The 25,545-nt window shown below is 34.3% G+C and overlaps 1 protein-coding gene across 1 annotated transcript in view; it reads left to right on the top strand.

Moving 5' to 3' along the window:
* LOC149089584 (uncharacterized) overlaps window positions 1–25,545 on the top strand; it is a 53,663-nt gene that overhangs the window by 14,753 nt on the left and 13,365 nt on the right. Inside the window, exon 2 of the mRNA XM_089239197.1 lies at window positions 13,602–13,740. Coding sequence (XP_089095323.1) covers window positions 13,623–13,740 — 118 coding nt within the window. The 5' untranslated portion in view covers window positions 13,602–13,622. The remainder of the gene's footprint in view (window positions 1–13,601; window positions 13,741–25,545) is intronic.

Consider the following 25,545-nt stretch of genomic DNA (forward strand, 5'->3'; position numbering starts at 1 on the left):
GCACTTGGTACGATTTATCAAGAGAATGCATAGATTATAATTACTAAATATAGTTCACTAAACCTACAATGTTAAGAGAAAATAACGGAAAAGTATGGTGTCGCTATCCCGGATGCAACCAGGGTCACCGATTTGGGAATTCTCATTGACGAGTGACTTAGGTTTTCTGAACATTGTTCAGCGGTGGTCAAAAAAGCGAATAGAATGCTTGGTCTCATTTTCAGTCATTCTTCCGCTTTTTCGAGGATTAGTTCGTCCTGGACTGGAGTATGCTGTAAGGCTTTGGAGACCATACCTACAGAGGGACATAGACTTGGTTGAAGGAATGCAGAGAAGAGCTACGCGTGTCTTTATTGGCACACGGGGCTTGAGTTATGAAGACAGACGTAATTTTTTGAATATGTTTACATTGGAAGAACGTAGATGTCGAGGAGATATGATCGAAGTGTTCAAAATTTTCAATGGGATGGATAGGATGGACCATGCACACCGCCAATCGACTGCTTTTACAAGGGGACACCAGTATCGATTGGTGAGGGACAATGCAAGGTTATGGTGTCGCAGGGAATTTTTCTCTAATAGGGTTGTTAATAAGTGGAATAGCTTACCCCCGGAGGTAGTAAATTGCAACACAATTGACACGTTTAAAAAGAAATACGATAAACACGTTGGGGTAAATCGAGAAGTTATCCATACTTAGAATAAGACAACCATAAGTATTCTTTATGGGCATTGTATAATATTTTATCATGTATATTGTTTATAATTACATTTTTAATTGGGTTGCTTTATTGCACTCCAAAAACATCCAGCTGGAAAGCAATACTGTCAAAACTATTTCAATAAATTGTTTCAATGTTTATACTATATAGTCGAGGAATAACAGCTCCCCCCCTATACGCAGTCTGTCTATCTACATTTTTGGACTCACGCAAATCGTATCTGAATCCTAAAATACTTGATCGGAGGTTGATGGACCCTCATTATATAGAGGCTGCCAGGGCTTTAGCTCGGGAATTGGGGTTGAATTTAGTATATTCTTGGTTTTTGCTAATAAGTGACTATTGAAAAATCCTTTCCTGGAAGTCCACCAAAGATTTTGGCCGCCTATAAGGCTGGTGATTATAATATATATTATTGTCAAACCAGGATTATAACTCACTCAGCTTCCGAGTGATTTATTATTTGCGCGTACAGTTACCAACTTCAGCCGACCACCCCACAGTGGTGGTCGGCTGAAGTTGGTTTTCTGTGGTTCCCAACTTCAAGGCGCAGATGCGAGCCGATCTCCCCGTTAAAAAGTCTCGCCACAGAGAGCAACAGTCCTACAACGATAAATCATTCAATCATAATACTTCACTCATAGGTAGAAAAACTGGTGGCAGATGGCAGCACTACACATAACAAACATTACACAGAAACAAACTTTACGTCAGATTGCACTACACGTACACGCACATTCCCGCATGTACCGATTCGTTGGGGGGTTCCGCGGGGGGAGGGTGCATTTGTGGTGTAGCAGTTGTAGGTAGGGCCTCCAAAAAATGGCTCGGGGATCCATGATGTTCTTAAGTCAGCCACCTCGTTGGGCAATTTGCCTGTTGTGGCGTTGTATTTGTATGATTTGTATGATTTGTATGACAGTTTGCTTTCTTTATTTTTGATATGCCTTAATGTTGTTTTCACCTTAAAGCTTCATAATATGCTACAAAAACAATATTACGGGTATTTCCCAAATTGGTCTACCGCCGTGTCTCGTTAAGCTTTTTCAAAACGGGACTTTTCGATGCTTCCACCGCCTGTGGTAATTTTTGTTCAGATTCTTCTGTAGCACTAAACATCAAATGAGTTGGTCTTTCTTTTGATTTCCTTGTTCCGTGTCCAGGTTTCGCAAATGCGAAGTAGGACCGCCCCCATGCGTAACATCTAAGGAGCCTCGTTTTTAGTTTCATGTTTAGATTCCTCCTTATGAAATTCTTAATTCACACATTTTCAAAAGTAATCTTTAGCAAAGTGGTGCATGGTGCTTCTTCCTTCATTTGTTATGTAACTTTCTAGGTAATTGAATTTGTCTGTACTATTTCAATGTTTTCATTTTCTAAAGTAAAATTGTTATTTCTTTCGTTTTTCACCAAAAATCGTTATTTTTGTTTTCTTTGCATTTATTTTGATGCCAAAATCGTTTCCTATTCTGTTAATGGATTCTATTTTTCTATCAATTTCTGACCTTGCAAATTGGTGATATAATTCACCTTGTCGCGTATGCCTTTTCCAGTGTTGAACCAGTTGGTGATTTCTTGGTCTATATTCCGAAGGCTGCTTCTTGTTGGTAGTAAATGTTTCTCGATTCTTTTGCTGTATTGATCAATATTTGTTATATTCAGAATTTTGAGAAGTTTATCACGTGGCACTCTATCGAAGGACTTCATAAGCAAACATAGAGGGGGTTCCATTTTCTTTTAGAGCTCACGCCAGGAAAATACAAGGTGGGTGAAAATTCTTGGACTCATTTTAAAAATTATTGACATTATGAATAATTTAATGTTAAAAGTTAAAATATGAATCAATTCACATAAAAAGGTGCGGTTTGCACCAAAATACTTATTATGGCTCAAAGTTGTTGTTTTTTTTTTTGATAAATTTAAAATAAATGCGATAGTTCTAAATTTCACTCACAGATGGTACTGTGTCTCATAAAAACATTCGATTTTTACAGATAAAATGCACCACAAACAGTTTATTATTACAAGGGCGCTCATATTGTAATCAACCTCCTCTGCTTCTACGGTCATGTAACTAAGGGTTTGGGAAACTGCAAAAACGTCGATGCTGTTTATCTTGGTTTCCAGAAGGCATTCGATCAGGTCCAACATGGTAAACTCTTGAAGCACCTACATGAGATTGGGAGGAGGGGGGTGGGAACTTGTTGAATTGGACAGTGTTACGTTTCACCGTCGCTTATCGGCGAAACCCTTTCTGCAGAAAAAAAATTGCTCAATTACCACACCAGATCACTGAGCCTTTTTGTTTTCTTGGATTTTAATAATTCTGCCAACACGTTAATGAAAATTCGTATGTACAAAAAAACAAAAACAACTACCAACGCAGTTTACAATCACTTCATTAAAACATCGCTTTTCATTTTCATTCGCCACTTCCAGTGGCGTCTCTCTCGTTTCTCTCCAAGGTCTGGGGGAGGTTTCTCTCCCTCATACCTCACAGACAGAATCGTAATTGCAAGATAGGTCATGGCGGGTTATGATGAATGGGGGAATTCTCTGATTGGGCAGGTGGTAAAAGTGGAGTCCCTCAAGGAAGTGTCCTTGTCTCATTCTTTTTCCACATTTCATCGATAAGCTCGATCAGGGTACTGATGGGACTGTCAGCAAGTTCGAAGATGACGTGAAGCTAATAAGAGTAGTTGGGAATCCAACCGATAGGGAGATGCTCCAGACCTATTGACTCCCAACGTGGGAGTTAACGTCCCCTGGTTGGGAGATAGAATGTTCCGGGGGGGGGGCGGTAGAATCTACGGGTTGAACGTAGGATCCTATGGGTTAGATTGCGTTGGGGGGGGGGGTGATGGGAGAAAAAATTTCTAAAGAAGGGGGCGATGGGACAAAAATGTTCGGATACTATGCTCCAGACGAACTTGAATATGATTGCATGATTGCAACATGGGTTAATGAATGTAACATGACTTTAAGTGTTGACAAGTGCGTGGTCACTTATTTTGGTTCGGATAACCCGAGTTTCACTTATGAGTTGAATAGAGTCATTATTCCGTGTGCAACAGGGATCTCCGATCTAGATTATTCTTATTGACGAGCGGCTTAGGTTTTGGGAACACTGTTCAGCAGTGGTCGAAATAGCGAATAGAATACTCGGTTTCCTTTTTAAGAAAGTGTCTTCGCGTACGCCCAAATGATTCTTTCACTTTGCCAGGGGTTAGTTCGTCCTGGACTGGATTATGCCGTAAAGTTTTGGAGACCATACCGTATTATTAGTTTCTTCTTTCGTGATGTGTATGCTTTTATATTGGGTATACGTCCATATTTTTACGGGCATCTTTTTTCAGTCCCCTCGTTAGGCAATTTGCATGTTGTGGCCTTTATATTTGTATTGAAATGCTCTAGTTTTATGCACTGTAAATCATCATAAACATTAATTATGCACGGTTTGCATTGCGTTTTTTCATCTGTTACTTCGAGTTTTTTGTGATACAGCACCATCTAGTGAGTGACATTTTGAACTTTTTCTTTGAAATTTATTAAAAAAAAAAAAACTTTTTAGGCCATGGTAAGTATTTCAGTGCAAACCACACACCTTTTATATGGATTGGTTGATTTTTTATTAATTTTTTAAAATTGTTTCTAGGATTTTTCGTTCACCCTGTAAGGTAAAAAATGTTCACGTCAGATTTGAAGATAATAATTTAAATTATACAAATTTTTAAAATTTTTAAATTGCATTTTTTTCTTCCAAAAAAGGACAAAAAAAACCAATCCCGTTATTTAGAATAGATTTAATTATTTAATAATAACCAACATTTCTGTACATGACTACAGCATTTGATAAGGTCCTTATATAAGGATATAAACATCCCGCCAATTTTTTTTGTTAGTATATCAAATGTACTACTACTACTACTACTTAATCGTACGTGCATCGCGTCAGAATTTCGAAAAAATTAACAAAAATAATTATCAAAATAAAGGAAAACTATTTTCAGAATAAGGAAAAATATTTTCAGAATAAGTAAAAAATCAGAATAAAGCAAAAATAATTTCAGAAGTAAGGAAAAATTACTTCATCCACAGCGAAAATTCAGGATAAAGCAAAAAACAAAAAAATTCAGAATTAAGCGAAAACACAGGAGCATAGCCCCCTACATTGGCGTATACAAAGGGTTCCCGAGCCAAGATTATAGTGTTATTTTCAGGAAAAAACGTAAACCTTCGGCCCCCATAAAGGAAAAAATATCTGAACCCCCTCGAGAAAATTCTGCGTACGCCTATGGCCTCCCATCATGGAGCAGGGTCCCTAGGCTGCGATCTTTCCCGGGCGGCCCTCTCGGTCAGCTTGAAAAAGCAAAAAATGATGAGAACTGTCCCGGTTCCGAGGGCTAGAGCCCCGCCAGCCCCGCCCGCCCTTGTAGGGGGGGGGGCATGTACAACAGAGAGCAAGACGTGAACATTTCTCTTGGAACACAGTCTAGTGACGATAATGCTCTCGTCATCAGATAGGATTGTTCAAGAGTGGAGAGACTCACAAGATACGAATCGGACTGATCTAAGCTCGTTTCTTTCACGTGCGCACGTAAAAGAAGCTTTCTTTCGTTTGTGTCACGAATCAACCCTTTGGTCTTTCCGCCTTCTTTCAAGAAAACTTGTGACAGGAATTCTTTTCTTCTCGAATTCGATTCAGGGCCGCCTCGGCACGAAGTAATGATAAAGCCCGTCTTTTAGAAAAACCCCGAAGCGAAGAAGGCGGCGAATGTTATAAAAGGACCCGAATGGGATAAAAAAGATGAAAATGACAAAAATCTATATTTATGGGCGCATGTATAATCCCGTTAAAGAGACACACAACGGGTCTTGGGAGAAGTAAATTTAGATTTTGTACCGAAAAATGAATTTTTGAATTTTTTTTCCGTCTGGGAGGAGAAAAAAGATGTGAAAAGCAACGTGTCTCAAGAGCCTTGGATGCTATATTTACGTTTTTATTAGTGATTTTTAGTATGTTCTAATTAATTATTCACGTCGTTCGGGTTGTTAACGGAGCTAATTTTGGATTTCTGTTTAGACGCGTTGGAGTTTGCTTCAATGCTGTAGCATAGCTATTCCTTAAGATTGAAATGAATGATGAGGATGAAAACGAATTTTATTATCTCTCAAATCAGAAAATATTTTAATATAAGTTTGATTTATTTAAGAATTTTTTTTTTTTTTTTTAATTTAATGTACCGAATTTTTTAATGCTCGAATATTTCGTCACAATTTTGAGTGATGTTTGCAGAAATTTCGAATAATGTTTTTAACGAAATAGGATAAATTGTTTTCAATGATTTTGAATGATAATTTTTTTTTGAATGATTTTGATAATGGTTTTGAATAATAGTTTTTGATAATGAATTTAGATAATAATTTTTGATAATGAATTTAGATAATAACTTTTGATAATGATTTTGGATAATAATTTTTGATAATGAATTTAGATAATAATTTTTTAATGAATTTAGATAATAATTTTTTAATGAATTTAGATAATAATTTTTGATAATGATTTTGAATAATAACTTTTCATAATGAATTTAGATACAAATTTTTGATATTCATTTTGGATAATAATTTTTGACAATAATTTTTGATAATAATTTTTGATAATGAATTTAGATAATGAATTTAGATAATGATTTCTGATAATGAATTTAGATAAAAATTTTTGATAATGATTTTTGATAATAATTTTTGATAAATGAATTTAGATAATAATTTCTGATAATGAATTTAGATAAAAATTTTTGATAATGATTTTTGATAAATGAATTTAGATAATAATTTCTGATAATTAATTTAGATAAAAAATTTTGATAATGATTTTTGATAATAATTTTTGATAATGAATTTAGATAATAATTTTTGATAATGATTTTGAATAATAATTTTTGATAATGAATTTTGATAATAATTTTTGATAATGATAATTTTTGATAATGATAATTTTTGATAATGAATTTAGATAATAATTTTTGATAATGATAATTTTTGATAATGAATTTAGATAATAATTTTTGATAATGATAATTTTTGATAATGAATTTGGATAATAATTTTTCATAAGGAATTTAGATAAAAAATTTTGATACTGATTTTGGATAATAATTTTTGATAATGATTTTGAGTAACAATTTTTCGAAAATTTTTTTATAATGATTTTTGTGGATTTCTTTTGAATAGTTTTGTCATAAAATATTGAATAACCTTTTAGAAAGATTTAATGAATTTTCAAAAATTTCGAGTAGAATATTTTTTTTAGAAAGTTTCAATAATAATTTTTTTAATAATATTGAATATCAATTTTTCAATAGTTCTGAGTAAATATTTTTAACTATTTTGAATAGTTTTTTGAGAACTTTTAATGATAATCTATTAATAGTGTGTGTTAAACCTATTAAATATCTACGTATTACCCATGTGAGGGTAATCTAATCTCCTACCAATTCGTAAATAGTTTAAAATTTTTTAAAAACTGTAAGAATTGTTTTCATTTTTTTTAAATGCGATTTTTTTTGGTAAAGAAGAGAAAAATTTAGGAAACCTTTTTGGCAATAGAGAGCGCTGTATCAAAACATGAAAACAGGGATGAATGGACCCTGAACCTTTCTTCGATCTCTTCTGTGTACGAAACGGAAGAAGTTACGCACAGTGTGTTATTAATTTAATTTATAAAAATTGCAGGAATTCGTGAGAATAACCTTTCCGCAAAAACCGCACTCAAATATACATATTCCTTCAATTTTTACCAATTTTTAATCTATTCACGAATTTATGGAAAACCCCTGTATATAGCGATCTAATTCTTTGAATTTCTTGGTAAAACACCATGAAAACGGACAAAAAAAAATGTGTTGTTATATCCCAGGTTTTTGCGTTTTCATCGACGTTATAAGCAAGGTTTATTAGCATGGCAGTGTTTCTCAAAGTGTGCGTTGCTGCTCCTAAAAGTATCGCCAAGACGTCGTGGTAAGCTGGAGATATAGATTTGTGTGCCTGTTTATGCTTTGTAGTGATTCTTCTATGTATGGGAAAATACCTATTCTAAACTATTCTGAGGAGTCGCAGATGAATTATGAATTGGGTAAGGGAGCCGCGGATGACAAACGTTTGAGAACCACTGTATGGGAATCAACCCTGACTACGGTAACCAGATGATCTACCTGAGAAACTGAGAAAAATCTCTTAATTCCTACATAAAAACCGGGACGAAACACGGAGCTCATTAATTAGAACCGGGACGTTATAAAATCCCTTTTTAGGGGAGGAGTCATTGTACAGTATAAAATTGCAAACTTGAAATGTATTACGGAAATATCACCCTGCTTCCATATAAAGGTGCCAAAATAAGTAAAACTTCAGGATGGGAGATTTGAATGTCAAACGTCCCGTATATACGGGATTGAAAGGCGTATATCGTGGAGGGGGGGGGGTTTATTGCATCCAAAACCTTACTTGCACGAATAGAAACCTTTTCTTTTCGCGATCATTTTTCTAATTTCAAGATATTTCGCGAAGTTACGCCATTTATGCGGATTTTTTTGCGATTTTTTTACTTTCATTGAAAATGTTTGCGCCCTCTATATTGGCTCTACAGAGAACAAAAATGAAATAAAGTAATTAAATGTACGTGCTTGAAACGGCTTAGATACTTCAAGTTCCTAGGCCTAGGTTTTTTTTATGCCTTTACTGGCAATATATATGCCATAATGTCAAATGTTTTATCTAATAAAAATACTACGTACATATAGTGTACATGTTAACATACATTTACAGTTTTCACTATGTCATATTAAGGATTAGGAACAATAGAATTTTTCCAAGGTTGTTTAATGCCAAGCTGAATGTGAACATATTTGTGATGATATGGCTCACAAACCGGGATATCCCATCAAACACGAAGATATTCATAGAGCGACAAGATATCGTGGCATCTCGACTCAAACTAAGTACCAGGGTATTTGGTATATCCTCTGGATGAAAGACAACTTCAGGAGCTATACCAAAACCAAAAAGGCTCAGATCCTCTTCAAGAATCTAATTGAAAGAGATTCTGCTATCCGAAGTCCAAACCCAGCTTAAGAAACAAAGCTTTAATGCACGAACAACGTATTTTTCGACCATGGTGAACCACAGATTGGGATTTCGGATCTAAGAGCAACATGTACAAATGACAACGATTCCGGAATCGCGTCCTCAGGCGCTTCACGGATGCACCAAAGACTTTTCTGCCACAAAGATTTGAAGGTGTCGTCCACGTATTCTCACATCAAGGAACCAGCTCGAAAAACAAGAAAGATCGTGTCACACCAACATATGAGATCTCTCGTTATGATGCTCGCGAATATTTGAAACATTTAAAAGACCTGGAAACGTACTCCATACAAAATATGTGTCCGAATTTCGAAAAATGTGTATGCGCTTCTCTATACATACACATACATATACGTACATATATTTGTAAACATTCGAACATTCATTAGTTTATCGTTCAAGAAAATGTTCAAGACCGTCTCAAGAGACATCAAATATGTGACGAACTGATGGATTTTACAGCAAAACTGCTATTTTTCACCCCCCCCCCCTTCAAATATTATCATTTTACGCCAATGTAATATAGCGTTACTCCAAGATGAAGGATAATGGGGTTTCTTTTGAGCTCGGCGCTCTGTATAACGTTCAACGGTCGTGATCACAAGCGGGGAAAAATTGATATTCTATTGAGCGGGGAAAAACGTTAACATTGTCCATATGGGGAAAATTTGGTTACAGGGTATTTTATTCGTTACCTATTTAAACGGGACGGACTGTATTTGAAAATGATTCTATTTGATCTTTGAAGAAGTACTCAAAAGAAAAACCAAGGCAAATAGACGTTCCGAAAGCCTTTTTCCGGGACAGTGAATTTAATAAAAAAAAAAAAAAAAAATCGGGATATCTGTGCCCACCATATCCTGAACAGCCAATTATTGCCATTAAAGTCACGGTGCCGTTATAACCGAGTTTAATCGGGAACCGCCATTTTTGCGTAACCAGTAGCTGGAGAGCGATACGAACGTACAACGTGCGGGTTTTTTTTTTTTCTTTCATTATTACAAACGTAAGCAACACATTTCGGGCACAACTACGAGCGGAATCCTTTTTTTTTTCCCGGCACCCTTCGCCGACTGAGCAATTGCTATTTCTAGTCCCGAATGGGGAATGTGAAAGCTCGTCTTTTTACTAAAAAGCAAAAAGATAAGTAAAAAAATTCATTAAATTTTTATTTTATTTTCAAGACTGGGATTTATTCCCGTACAACTTTTTTTTTGCTTAAATGAGCCCCCCGAGGGTTAATGTCTTCCTTCCTCAACGCCTATTCAGCAAATTATGTGACACCGAATAATTACCGCCACGAATTATTATTATTATTTTTGTTTTTTGAAGACGGGTTGTTAATAGCAGTTGTTTTCGGCTGTCGAGTTGGTTTTTTTAGATCAGAACTTGATCTTGAGGATATCTATAGCCCTAATGTCAATGCCCTAAAATATTAAGAGAAAATTATCATGTGTTTCTCCAGGGCCGTCTTAATTCATGGCCGTAACCAGGGGAAAAAAACTGTCGGGTGGACAAGGCTGCCGATTCAATGTGGAGAACTTTTTTTTTTTTTTTCAAACCGAGCACAACTCAGGTCTATTGCCATAGGCAATTTACTACCTAGTGAGTTGTGCCGGAAGTGTAAGTGCGTGTACCTAACAGTCTGAGTGCGTATCTAGTGTTGTGTATGATTTTTCAGTGCTGCCATCTATATCTCAGAAGTGAAGTGAGTGATGTGTAGTGACTGAATATTTGTACTGTTTGTAGGACTGTTGCTCTCTGTGGCGGGACTTTTTAACGGGGAGATCGGCTCGCATTCGCGCCTCGAAAACCAACTTCAGCCGACCACCACTGTGGTGACGGTGGGGCTCGAACCCGGGTCCCCGCGATGCGAGTCCGTCACTATGACCACTCGACCACCACAGCGGCTAATGTGGAGAACTGTGTGGAATGCTTCCCGAACACTTTCAGGTGGCAAATTATACGACAAAAATTGGTCCGTCCTGCAAGGAGAGTTCTTTCAGCATGGCCGGCCCAGTCGCAAGGTAATCCGCTTATATCCCGCGAGGGACAGAGCGGGGGCCATGTTTGAAGTTATGGTCCGTCCTGCAAAATACGGGACAATCCAACGAATATTCACGATAAATCGCCCCTTCCGACGTACCACTCTGGATATTCGCCTACCATGGGCTAGCGAGTTTCTTTCCTGGCGGAGGGGGGACTCAAAATGGCCCATAATTTCCCATTTTAACGGTATTTTGCTCTGGACAGAAAATGATATTGTCGCGCTTTATGTCTTCACTAAAGGTTCAGAGACGGAAGTGCACTATCGAGGTAACATCCTTGCACCAAATGCTCGCCCCCATTTCTTTCTGTCACGAGAACCTGATGACCATGTTTATGGACGATAACGCAAAAGTTAACGCAGTTTGTGTTGTCGAGCATTACGTTCAGTCTGGAAACGCCTGACTCGTATGGAATAACCACCCATTCCTTGTGACTTGAACCCAATAGATAATATATTAGACATTCACGGAAAGCATTCAACTTTGCTCTGCTCTCCATGACCCTTTCCCAAATCCTCGGTGAGCTGAGAACAAGTCTTTCGCTTAAATGGACCCTGATACCGCAAAACGCCATTGACAATCTTGTCATTAGTATGGATCGACGTTATCGAGCTTTTCTTTGCATCCAGAAGCATGAGTAGTCATTTTCCATATTGGCCAATCTTCTCCGTTGAACTTTTGTGGTTCAATACATGATTGTCCTTTTCTACTCCAGTTATTCGATTTTGAATTTTCTTTGTAATTTCACCACAGAGTGTCCTTTGCAAGGTATGATCTATGCAAACTCCGACAACAAAAAGAATTAACACATTTGCATTTTTGATTCTGTTGTTTAACTTTTGAGTATTAGCGTAATCCCATTTTTTCCCACCATACTTCACTCGAGAGCTTTATTTCTTTCTTCACAGCACTCTGTGATCCACCCTTAACCACCTGTCGTGGCTTCTCATTTTACTTCAATTTCACCCTTGCCATCGCCTCTCCTTACAATAGCCCAGTCTCATAAGAGGACCATATGACTCCAAGTTGAGAACCACTGCTGCAGCCAACTGTTATGCGTGAAAGGGCAGTTGTCCCTTTTTTGGTGGGGCTTATTTATGCTCAAGGTCAATCGGGATGGACGACAGACGGTGACCGACCAAAAGCTATGCATGCCGAGATGTATTAAGAAAGCAAATTTTTTTTGGACAAATACCGAAAGTCCCAGTCACTGCAGAGAGGAAAATACATTATCAATATTTTAGCCACCATTACCTTGTATAGTTCTATGATATCATACATGGATCCATGGACCATGTCTACTGCCAAAATTTCTGCTTCCTATGGGCTTGATGTTGCTTGAAACGGGACTCGTTATTCCTTGATACCTGCTTTCAACTTTCCAGTAATCGATGTCCATTCACCGTGTCCGAAGATTACGTCACTCTCCGCTATAAATACGAAGGTTTGACAACTGGGTTATTGCGAAGATAAATCCAGGAAAGAAAATTCAACTGTTTTTACTGGGAATCTCGAACCCGATGAGCGCACTAGACCACTACTCTACAAAGGCAACAAATCGTCTCTCCTTAGAGTTCGTGTGTGTGTGCTGAACGGAATTGTGTGCATGGACAGTCAGACCTAACTTAAAGTTAACATTGCTGACATTGCCACCAGATGGAAACTTATCCGAAGGTTATGTCACTCTCCGCTATTAATACGAAGGTTTCGACAGCTGGCTGATGGGAAGACATCTAGTGGAAATCTCTTCGCCATCTGGTGGCAATGTCAGTAATGTGAGCTTTGGTCCGAGTTAGGTCTGGCTGTCTATGTACAGTTTCGTTCAGAACACACGAACTCTAAGCAGAGAAGATTAGTCGTCTTTGTAGCGTAGTAATCTAGCGCGCTCATCCGGTAAGTGAGAGGAAGTGGGTTGGATTCCACGCAAAGGCAGTTTAATTTTCTGTTCCAGGCCAACACTGTCTCTTATTCAGCTGGATAGTAATTTCATATTTTCATTTCACGGATCCAGGAGAGATTACACTTGCAAGCTTTTTTTCCCAGTGACCTTAGACTGCCGCTGTGGTGGTCGAGTGGTCGTAATGACGGATTCGCATCGCGAGGACCTGCGTTCGAACCCCACCGTCGCCACAGTGGTGGTCGGCTGAAGTTAGTTTTCTGCCGTTCCCAATTGCGAGCCAATCTCCAGGTCAAAATGTCTCACCACAGAGAGCAACAGGCCTCTACAACTATTCAATCATTACACTTCACTCATAGTTATAAAAATTGATAGGAGATGGCAGCACAAAGGCATTACACAGAAAAAAAGCTACACAACACATGCACTCACATTTTCCAGCAATGCACTGTTTTCTTCGACCACCTGCTAAAATCTCTTTATTAAGACAGAGTGGCGGCCATGATCTGGTTTGGAGTGACTTCGAATTAACCAAGTTTGACTGAGCAAGTATTTTCGTGATAATTGCTCTTGTTTTGGGTTGCCGTATTGCAGATATATTTGGCATCCACATTATTTATGGCCATCTTTGCTCAGCCATTTCGCCTGTTGTGGCATTTGTATTTGTGTGTATAATATCCTCGTACATACATATCGTCAGGAAAAACTTTTTGTGCGTATTCAAAAATGAAATCCCAATGCCACTTTTCTATCCATTAATGCCTGTTTATATTGATTGTGTTACAGTGTACGGCCGATCCAGAAAAAATGGTTGTCCCGACGTCAGATGATCCGAGTGTGCTACTAACCGAACCTCGCCAGAGCAGTCCAGAAACTCCAAGCAGCATGATCGACGACCTTTGTACAAATGAATTCCCAAGGAGAAGTAAGTAAGCCTTTTATACGTGTAATGAGCATTTAGTACGCGATCAATGCCGGGATTCCTAACCCAGGGTTTCACGGGAATTCTTGGAGTGATATCAGAGGGTCCGTGAGGATAACGTTAACTTGTTCACTGAATATTAATTCTTTAAAACGGTCGAGGATCCTTATCTAATTGACACAATGGGTCAACGGTCAAAAGGTTAACCCTATCAATATATACAGTCGAATCCCGTTATAACGAACTCCAGGAGACTGGAGGAAATCACTTCATTACAGCGAAATTTCGTTATAAAGGAATTCCAGGTATTTGCATTGTTCCTATGTAAACTTATCTGGGAGATTAGAAAAGTGTTCGTTAAAACAAGATTTCCGCTATAACGGTATTCGACTGTATACAGTTCACCCGCACAAAAACGTTCATTTAATTAGAGTTGATATTTTAATTAGCTGAAATGGTTGATTAATCCTTTATTATCCTGACGGTACTTTGAAGTACCAGGTTAGATAATTTGTGTTTTGAGCCAACTGATTGTTTCAGAAACATTGTTGTATTTTGTCTTTAATTAGAATCAAAATTGACCTACCAAATAATTTACATGATAACTATTTATTATTATCATTACGTTTATTCTTTTAATTTATTCTAATTTTCTTTCTATTCTAATTTCACATTGTCGGATATAAAGGGTTAAGAGTATATATATATATATATATATATATACAATTTCTTTTTCTGTATTCAACAATTAACAACCAAAACATGACAATAGGTACAAACTTGTGCAAAAGGACAGACACACAAGTAATACATGAATTACGAACTTTGTGACCCCCCAAAGGACCAGGGTGTCCTTCCAGTAGGTCTGCAAAAATTATCTAATACAGTCGAATCCCGTTTTGACGAATACCGTTATAGCGAAAAAATCTTGTTTTAAGGAACATTTTTCTAATGCCCCCAGATAAGTTTACATAGGAACAATGCAAGTACCTGGAATTCCTGTATAACGAAATTTCGCTATAACGAAGTGATTAACTTCGGTCTTCTGGAGTTTCTTTATAACGGGATTCTATATATCCTTATTAACACTGTGCAAGGATTGTAAAGATTATGTATGCATCAAAACTGTTCAAATTCCAAAAAGTCAATTTCTTAAGACATGTAATATGTATAATCCGTGGGAGTGGGCCATCGGCATCATTCAAAAATTCATACATTACAAATTATACAGGAACGCTGAAAAAATTCATACACAAGATATAGACACAATTAAATGTAAATTAAAAACCAAAAAGAAATAATAAAAATTTCGAATTGAAGAATATTTTAAATTGAAGAAAGAAGTAATTCGAAAAAACCAACAAAATTATGACCTTATGAAAGAAATTGCCTGAGAACTAATGAAGATTCGGAATCGATTGATCGAAAATAAAGAAAAATATTTGACACAGATAATTCTAGCACCCGTGAAAGTTCTGATTAAATGTAAGAATAATTCCAGAATTGATGAAAATTCGCAATAAATGAAAGAAATAATTCCTGAATTGATGAAAATTTAGATTTGCAGAATGAATGAAAATTCAGAATTTGTAATTCCACAATTAATTTAGAAATAATTTTACAATTAATTTAGAAATAATTTTGCAATTAATGAAATAAATAATTTTACAATTAATGAAAGAAATAATTTTACAATTAATGAAAGAAATAATTTTACAATTAATTTAGAAATAATTTTACAATTAATTTAGAAATAATTTTACAATTAATTTAGAAATAATTTTACAATTAATGAAAGAAATAATTTTACAATTAATGAAAGAAATAATTTTACAATTAACGAAAGAAATAATTTTACAATTAATGAAAGAAATAATTTTACAATTAATGAAAGAAATAATTTTACAATTAATTTAGAAATAATTTTACAATTAATTTAGAAATAATTTTACAATTAATGAAAGAAATAATTTTACAATTAATTTAGAAATAATTTTACAATTAATGAATGAAATAATTTTACAATTAATGAAAGAAATAATTTTACAATTAATGAAAGAAATAATTTTACAATTAATGAAAGAAATAATTTTACAATTAATGAAAGAAATAATTTTACAATTAATTTAGAAATAATTTCACAATTAATGAAAGAAATAATTTTACAATTAATTTAGAAATAATTTTACAATTAATTTAGAAATAATTTCACAATTAATGAAAGAAATAATTTTACAATTAATTTAGAAATAATTTCACAATTAATTTAGAAATAATTTTACAATTAATTTAGAAATAATTTCACAATTAATTTAGAAATAATTTTACAATTAATTTAGAAATAATTTCACAATTAATGAAAGAAATAATTTTACAATTAATTTAGAAATAATTTTACAATTAATTTAGAAATAATTTCACAATTAATGAAAGAAATAATTTGACAATTAATTTAGAAATAATTTTACAATTAATTTAGAAATAATTTTACAATTAATTTAGAAATAATTTCACAATTAATGAAAGAAATAATTTTACAATTAATTTAGAAATAATTTCACAATTAATTTAGAAATAATTTTACAATTAATTTAGAAATAATTTCACAATTAATTTAGAAATAATTTTACAATTAATTTAGAAATAATTTTACAATTAATTTAGAAATAATTTCACAATTAATGAAAGAAATAATTTTACAATTAATTTAGAAATAATTTTACAATTAATGAAAGAAATAATTTTACAATTAATTTAGAAATAATTTCACAATTAATTTAGAAATAATTTTACAATTAATTTAGAAATAATTTTACAATTAATTTAGAAATAATTTCACAATTAATGAAAGAAATAATTTTACAATTAATTTAGAAATAATTTCACAATTAATGAAAGAAATAATTTTACAATTAATTTAGAAATAATTTTACAATTAATTTAGAAATAATTACACAATTAATGAAAGAAATAATTTTACAATTAATTTAGAAATAATTTTACAATTAATGAATGAAATAATTTTACAATTAATGAAAGAAATAATTTTACAATTAATTTAGAAATAATTTTACAATTAATGAATGAAATAATTTTACAATTAATGAAAGAAATAATTTTACAATTAATGAATGAAATAATTTTACAATTAATGAAAGAAATAATTTTACAATTAATGAAAGAAATAATTTTACAATTAATGAAAGAAATAATTTTACAATTAATGAAAGAAATAATTTTACAATTAATTTAGAAATAATTTTACAATTAATTTAGAAATAATTTCACAATTAATGAAAGAAATAATTTTACAATTAATTTAGAAATAATTTTACAATCAATTTAGAAATAATTTTACAATTAATTTAGAAATAATTTCACAATTAATGAAAGAAATAATTTTACAATTAATGAAAGAAATAATTTTACAATTAATTTAGAAATAATTTTACAATTAATTTAGAAATAATTGCACAATTAATGAAAGAAATAATTTTACAATTAATTTAGAAATAATTTTACAATTAATTTAGAAATAATTTCACAATTAATTTGGAAATAATTTTGCAATTAATTTAGAAATAATTTTACAATTAATTTAGAAATAATTTCACAATTAATGAAAGAAATAATTTTACAATTAATTTAGAAATAATTTCACAATTAATTTAGAAATAATTTTACAATTAATTTAGAAATAATTTTACAATTAATTTAGAAATAATTTTACAATTAATTTAGAAATAATTCCGCAATTAATAAAAAAATTCCCCAATTAATTAAAAAAAATTCCACAATTAATGACGTAATTCCATAACTGATTAAAATTCACAATTTATGAAGTAATTCCAGAATCGATGTAAATTCTGAATTTTCATCAATTCAGGATTTTTTTTTTTTTAATTTGTTATGAATTTTCATCACACCACAAACAGTAACCTTAAGTTATTGTTATTAACGTAATTGCAAGGCCACTCAAAACGCGGTTCGGCCGCCCCTAATGGCGGCTCTGAGTGTGTGTCTCTTGCAAATGAAAAAAATGTTGCAATCGGAGTTCACATGTTACTATTCGTATGGTTAACTTCGTGAAATAGATTTAGTATTTTGAGGAGCAAATGTGTAACAAAGACTTTTTTCAAAATAATGTTTAAAACAAATATGCTTTTATTTTACTGTTATCCATAAACCGATAAAATCTTGTTAATCTTCAATGTGTTATTTCCGATTCCCTCAATTTAGTGCAATTTTATAAATCCCTGAACACGTAAAATTCCAACAACTCTCAGAATTTACAACAAAAATTGAGGAAATGTGTTGACACATAATGGATTTTCTTTTTTACTACATACAGGGTGTCCCATAAATTCGCGAATAGTTTAAAAATGCATGAGAATTGAAGGAATTGGTACATTTGAATGCGATTTGCGAAAAAGTGATTCTCAAGAAGAGGGGATTTATTTTTTGGTACAGAAAAACAAAATTAGTTCAAGTTTTTGTTGGTAGAGGCTGTACATGCACCTTATCATGGCCTGATTGGATATGAATCTTTCTGTAATCTCTAACAGTCAATCTGAAACGTTCGTGAAGCATCAGCCCACTATTCGTGACAGGTAAAACAACTTCACCAATAGTACTTTTTCACCAATTTTCAGCATCGCAATAAAAACCTCGTGCCAGCGCCAGTAAGAGTGCAGTTAGCGTCCGAGTGGCGCAGTGGTAAGATGCTCATCTTCCACTGTGAAAGTTACTGCCAGGGTTTAATGGGTTCGAATTCAGCCTAAGAACATCAGAAGCGAGTTCTTTACTTACCCAACCTGCGGCGACCACCGATAGATGGCGCCTTCGTTTCCCCACCCATCTCCACTAGTTGGAAATTGGCGTATGGCGAAACGTGACTGGAGTGGATGTGCGGTAACGTAGTAACAGGCAGATGGCGGCACATTACACATAAAAAAACATTAGACAGAAACAAACTGCACAACACGTACGCGCACATACCAATCCGTTGAAAGTTCCGCAGAGGAATGCGGGTAACGTGTATGTGTCGTTTAGTAGTAGTGAAATTCAGAATTCCTGAACCCTGCATTTTATAGAACTCTGATTTCCATATTTACAGTGATTTGCTTCCGTGCAGCATCCTCTTTAATTAATTAAACTAATTTTTTTTTTCCGTAGCAAGAAAAGTACAGTCGAATCCCGTTATAACGAATGCCAAGAGACCGGAGGAATCACTTCGTTAAAACGAAATTTCGTTATAAAGGAATTCCAGGTTACCTAGCATTGTTCCCATGTAAACTTAATTGGGAGATTAGAAAAGTGTTCGTTAAAACGAGATTTTCGCTATAACGGTATTCGTTAAAACGGGATTCCACTGTATTTCCCCCCCTCGTGAAAATAGCTTTTCGCAAATCGCATTGGAATTTTCCAATTCCTTCGATTTCTATGAATTTTTGAGCAGTTTACGAATTTATGGGACAACCTGCACATTCAAAGATGAACCGGATAGAGGATTAAGAAACCCCCCCCCCCCCCGGATTGAACGACCGAGACATCATATCTATGCAGAATGGATATTACTGTTCTTTTAGAAAACGAATTTTTCTGTTGTTCGACAGAACTTATCAGTTCTCTATTCTTTGCAATGACCTTGCTCTATCCCTTTCGAGGAAATTGCTGAAAAGCCATAAACACTCTCAAGAATCCACTTCAAGCTCTCTTTAAGCCATCATCGTTCAAGAGAAAGAAGAAGGAAAAAAAGCTCAACTCCATTCTCGCACGTTCTTTTCCTGCACTCTTTCCCCTTAAAAATTAACTATACTTTTCTAGTATTACCTTTTCTTTCTTACAAAAGGAGTTTACAATCTACGAATCTGATTACTCTTTATTTCTGGTGTATGAATGGCTTGCACACTAAATAACATGGTCCCTACGAGGGCAAGGGGGGGGGGCTGACAGGGCTCTAGCCCGGGGCACGGGGCAATTCTCGTCATTTTTTTTTTTTTTTTGCTTTTTCACGCTGTAAATTAACTACAGCGCCCGTGAAAAGATTGACCGGGGGCCCGCTAAAGATTCCAGCCTAGGGCCCTCACTGCTGCCCGAGTGGCGCAGCGGTAAGATGCTCGTCTTGCACTACGAAGGTTACCATCAAGGTTCGAATCCGGGCATAGCACGTCAGAAGCAAGTATTCTTTGCCTACCGAACCTGGGGAGACCACGGATAGAGCCTTCATTTCCCACCCAGCTCCACTGGTTGGATATCGCCCTCGGTATGCGGTAAAGTAGGGGAACCTGCTCCAGGATGCGGGAGCTATGCCAAATAGATGCCGTTTTGAATCACGTCTGGGGCCATCTTAACGATTTTGGAGGTCCCGATTTCATAAACCATAAACACCACTGGAGACAAAAGTCTGCATCCAAAAAGGTTTATATGCATAATTACGAAATGCACAAAAAGTATATACGTATATATAGGGTGATTCCATAATTCCCCTTGCGGCAAATTACTGGTGGACCGTCGATCCTAGACGCATACTTCCGATAAAAAAAGTATCTAAATAACGGTCAGATACGTCATTCATATTGCAAGGGGCTGTATAGTTATTAACATAAAAGAAAATAACTTTTCATGCGGGCACCCTGTCCTCAAAACGCAACTGGAAAGTTCAACAAAACAAATTAATTCAGCGTTTATAGATGTAATATCCACTGAGATATTTTTGAATTCAAAAATCGGAGAAACTTTGGGAAAGAACAGCATGAACTAACGGACAACGTTTGCCTTTATTTATGCCGGTTTTTTATTTCCCCTTCACCTTTTCTCCGGTATTTGAATTTAAATATCTCAGCGAATATTGCACTAGAAAACGAGACTTTCTTTTATTTTGGCCTCAGGAGACACAGGGCAACAACTTCCTAATTGGAAGTATGCCTCTAGGATCAACGACTCGCCAGTAATTTGTGGCAAAGGGAATTATGGATTCACCTTGTATATAACCTACAAAAAAAAATATGCGCACATTTGAAGAAATATTAAAATTCAACATGAATGATAGAAATTATTTCAGAATAATAAAATTGAATAATTTGTGAAAATTCGCAACAGAATAAGGAAATAGTACTTTCAGAATGAATGGTGGGAGAGCGTGATTTCAGAATTAACCCCCCTAAAGCGATGTGCCCTGTAATTTTCCGGGGCTTTCTCACAGAGCTGAACAAAACCCAAAATCGAAAGGATAATGGAGTATTGTAATTCCAGAATTAGTGAAAATTCATATTAAATTAAAAATTATCGCAGAATTAGTAAAAAATTATCTCAGAATTAAGGAAAATTATATCAGCATTAAGGAAAATTATATCAGCATTAAGGAAAAATTGTATCGAAATAAAGGAAAAATTGTATTGAAATTAACAAAAAATTATCTCAGAATTAAGAAAAGATTATCTCTCAGAATTAAGAAAATATTATCTCAGAATTAAGGAATAATTATCTCAGAATTAAGGAATAATTATCTCAGAATTAAGGAATGATTATCTCAGAATTAAGGAATAATTATCTCAGAATTAAGGAATAATTATCTCAGAATTAAGGAATAATTATCTCAGAATTAGTAAAAAATTACCTCAGAATTAGTAAAAAATTACCTCAGAATTAGTAAAAAATTACCTCAGAATTAGTAAAAAATTATCTCAGAATTAAGGAATAATTATCTCAGAATTAAGGAATAATTATCTCAGAATTAAGAAAAGATTATCTCTCAGAATTAAGGAAAGATTATCTCTCAGAATTAAGGAATAATTATCTCTCAGAATTAAGGAATAATTATCTCTCAGAATTAAGGAATAATTATCTCAGAATTGAGGAATAATTATCTCAGAATTAAGGAATAATTATCTCAGAATCAAATAAAAATTATATCGAAATTAAGAAAAAATTATATCGAAATTAAGAAAAAATTATATCAAATTAAGAAAACATTATCTCAGAATTAAGGGAAAATTATCTCAGAATTGAAGAAAAATTATCTCAGTGATAGTGGAAATTCAGAATTTAAAAAAAAAAATTCTTAATGCAGTATTACTGTCGAATTCCGTTTTAACGAATACCATTATAGCGAAAATCTCGTTTTGACGAAAATTTTTTTAATCCCCCCAGGTAAGTTTACATAGGAACAATGAAAATACCTGGAATTCCTTTATAACGAAATTTCGCTATAACGAAGTGATTTCTCCAGTCTCCTGGAGTTCGTTATAACGGGATTCGACTGCATTTCAAAATTTTATGCTACTACTACACCAACTCTGATCATATATCACCATACGGCGATTTCCAACCAGTGGAGTTGGGTGGGAAATGCAGGCTCCATCCATCCATCCATCGGTGGTCGCCCTAGGCTCGGTAGGTAAAGAACTTGCTTCTAATGTTCTATGCCTGGACTCGAACCCGTGGACCTTGATGACCTTGGCACTCAAAATCTTATGCTGGCGCCATTGGAAGTTATTAAGGGATCACAGAGGGGGGGGGGGAAACAGATATGAAGCATCTAAGTAAAATATGGCGAGAATTTTTTTTTGGCAACAAGCATGTGCTAGTGAGGACGTGTTCATCTTCCGCTCCGCGTAAACGTTCACATTTTTTTTCTCACGGATTGTTGTCTAGTACAGTCGAATCTCGTTATAACGAACTCCACGAGACTAGAAATCACTTCGTTACAATGAAATTTCTTTGTAAAGGAATTCCAGGTTTTTCACATTGTTCCTATGTAAACTTTTCTGGGGGATTATAAAAGTGTTCGTTAAAACGAGATTTTTGCTATAACGGTATTCGTTAAAACGAGATTTTTGCTATAACGGTATTTGTTAAAACGGGATTTGACTGTATTTCATTTATTGCTTCTCTCGAGGTCTAAGTTTAAGGCAAATTATTCATGTCATTCGATTAAATTATAATCATCGTCTATAAGCTATGCATTGCAAGGCATGTTCAGAAGTCATTGTGGTACCTGCCGATCAAGTGAAGTGCTTGTGACTGATACCACCGCATAGGAAATGGTGCAAGAGACAAGTGTAACGAGACAAAACCTAAGACGACGAAGTGGATTATCATCGCAAAGAAATTCTCAAGATGATTACGTAACAGAACAAAGAACTCAAGGAGTATATTTCGAGTCAGATGGAGGAATTCCGAAAAGCTATTGCTTTCAATGATACTATATGTGAGCTGAAAATCGAATCTCTCCCCAAAACATCAACAAATTGCTAAAAAACGATATTCTCACAGACGAAAATGCCAAAATAAAAAAAGGAACTGAAATATTTACGCCAGGATATGATAGAGCTGTCGAAATACTGTCGAATCCCTTTTTTTAACGAATACCGTTATAGCCAAAATCTCGTTTTAACGAACCCTTTTCTAATCCTCTGGATAAGTTTGCATAGGAACATTGCAAAGACCTAGAATTCCTTTATAACGAAATTTCGTTTTGACGAAGTGATTTCTTTGGTCTCTTGGAGTTCGTTATAACGGGATTCGACTATATACCCGAATCGGAAAATGAAAATATACATCAAATCCTGGCGAAAATTGATGACTTGGCAAGCACAAATCATCGTCGATAATAAAATAGCCGCTCATCGAGTAACCACTTTCAACAAAGACAGACCTAAGCCTATAATTGTTCAGCTTACATCCAAAATCACCCGTGATGACAACATACTAAAGAAATTGAAAGATAAAGATCACAAAAAATATCAACGCCTCTGAACTAAATCCTTGATCTTTTTGGGAGCTGATGACACCATCCAGGATTTTTCGAATAACATCCGAAGAGGATCTAAATTCTTTGACAAACTGACTGACATATAATTGACTCTTCTCAATCCACTTGTAGTGCCATAAATACCCTGAATGATTTGAACAATTTTTAACGTCCCAGCAAACAAACTGTAAGTGCAGTTATAATATTTTTCATGTTAATATCCAGAGTAATTCGCGCGAATTTTAACAATTTAATAGCTTTGTTTTCTCACTGCATAAATCAAACATCAGCATTAGTGTTATCAAAGATCTGGATATATAATAACGAAATTTATCAATATCAAATTGAGGACTTTGATTCGTTTTTCTGTTGCCGAGGTGGTGGCATAGCTGTTTATACATGTAAAACGTTATATTTTACGCAAATAGAAATTAACCCACCGTTTTTAACTGCGGCAAATGGCTTTTTTTGGACTCAAAATATTTGGAAATTGCTTTACTATCAATTTACCTTTCGCATAATTATATATAATTAACTTTCCATCACGCGATTCTGTCTCTAAACCCCTCGAAGTCCCGCCTATAATCAGTACCTCCTAGAGATAGAAGGCCTCTGCAGTGTTTGCCATAAACGTCATTCAGGCAGCCTAGCAAGTTTGTCACATTTTGAAACACAGCATCCTATTTTGTTTCTTCTTGTTTTTGGCGTAGAATCTTCCTGATTGGCTCACAAATACCGCATAGTGATTGGATGTGGGGCATAGAAATCGCCAATTCTGAGCCCGATCATTTCTTTTCCTCACAACGATGATGCTGGCACGTGCAGGGAATTTTTTTTTTCCTGAATATTCTGAGGGGATAATTGACTACTTGCTGACGTCACAAGCAGACTGCGGAGGCCTTCTATCTCTAGGAAATGCTGCTATAACACCACTAGATAGAAATAAACTGACATCCTATTCATGAAATTACAAGTATAAATGGTTAGATAGCACTGATTTAGATGTACAATATAAATATCTTACAATAGCTCTAAACTCAATTCAAAATAGCTTCAAGTATGTTCCACACCAGAATAAAAAAATGCAAAAATAACTGGACGAGACGAATGCAATTTTTATATTGATGAAGAGAAAAGAAAAACTATATAAAGACTCAAAAGATATATCCACACATGACCGAGTATATAAAACACCACTATTTAGCTAATATTTACGCCAGGATATAATAGAGCTGAAACAATATTCACGACGCATGAACATCGAAATTTCAAATATCACTGAATAGGAAAATGAAAATGTTTATCAAATTCTGGAGAAATTCTTTCTTTTTGAAATGAAAAATCATAAATATACCAAAAATGAATACTACAAAAATCGATTTTTGGAATGTAATACAAACCGGCAAAAATGGTCGTTTGTGAATAAAATTACAAATCAAAAAAATCATGGCGAATCAATTCAGTCTACATTTCGAAAACATTACCTATAATAATTCCGATCGCACTAGCGATAGCGAATATAACAATTTATTCAAGAATTGTATGATGTAGATAGTAATGAAGTCATAAATACCTTGATGTCATTTCCTATAAGAAATTTAAATCTGATTACGATGGAAATTCTATTCTTGCACTCAAAGAATTCGCCAAAAATAATATAGATTTCCTGATTAAATTTATAAATTCATCATATCAAACAACAAATTTTTCCGAATCTTTAAAACAAACAACTATCTATCACCTATCACGCCTATTTATAAATGCGACATGAAAAACACTCTCTCAAATTACCGTCCAATATCAATATTACCTATTTTCTCCAGAATCATTGGAAAAATTTTATCCCGATTCTATAAATTGCTACAATATACAAATGTTTTTTTGCGGACAACCAATATGGCTTCATAAGAAACCGAGGAGCCGTAAATGCTTTGTTAAACTTCTGAAAATTTATATACAGTAGTATTGATAAGAATAGATACGCTGTTTTGCTATTTGTTTTAGATATTTCCAAAGCATTCGATAATGTGAATCATTTCATATTAATAGAGTTA

Source organism: Pholcus phalangioides, unplaced genomic scaffold (assembly GCF_987345545.1).
Source record: "Pholcus phalangioides strain wild (caught in Gottingen) unplaced genomic scaffold, Ppha-v1.0 ptg000002l_1, whole genome shotgun sequence".
NCBI classification, from domain to species: Eukaryota; Metazoa; Arthropoda; class Arachnida; order Araneae; family Pholcidae; genus Pholcus; species Pholcus phalangioides.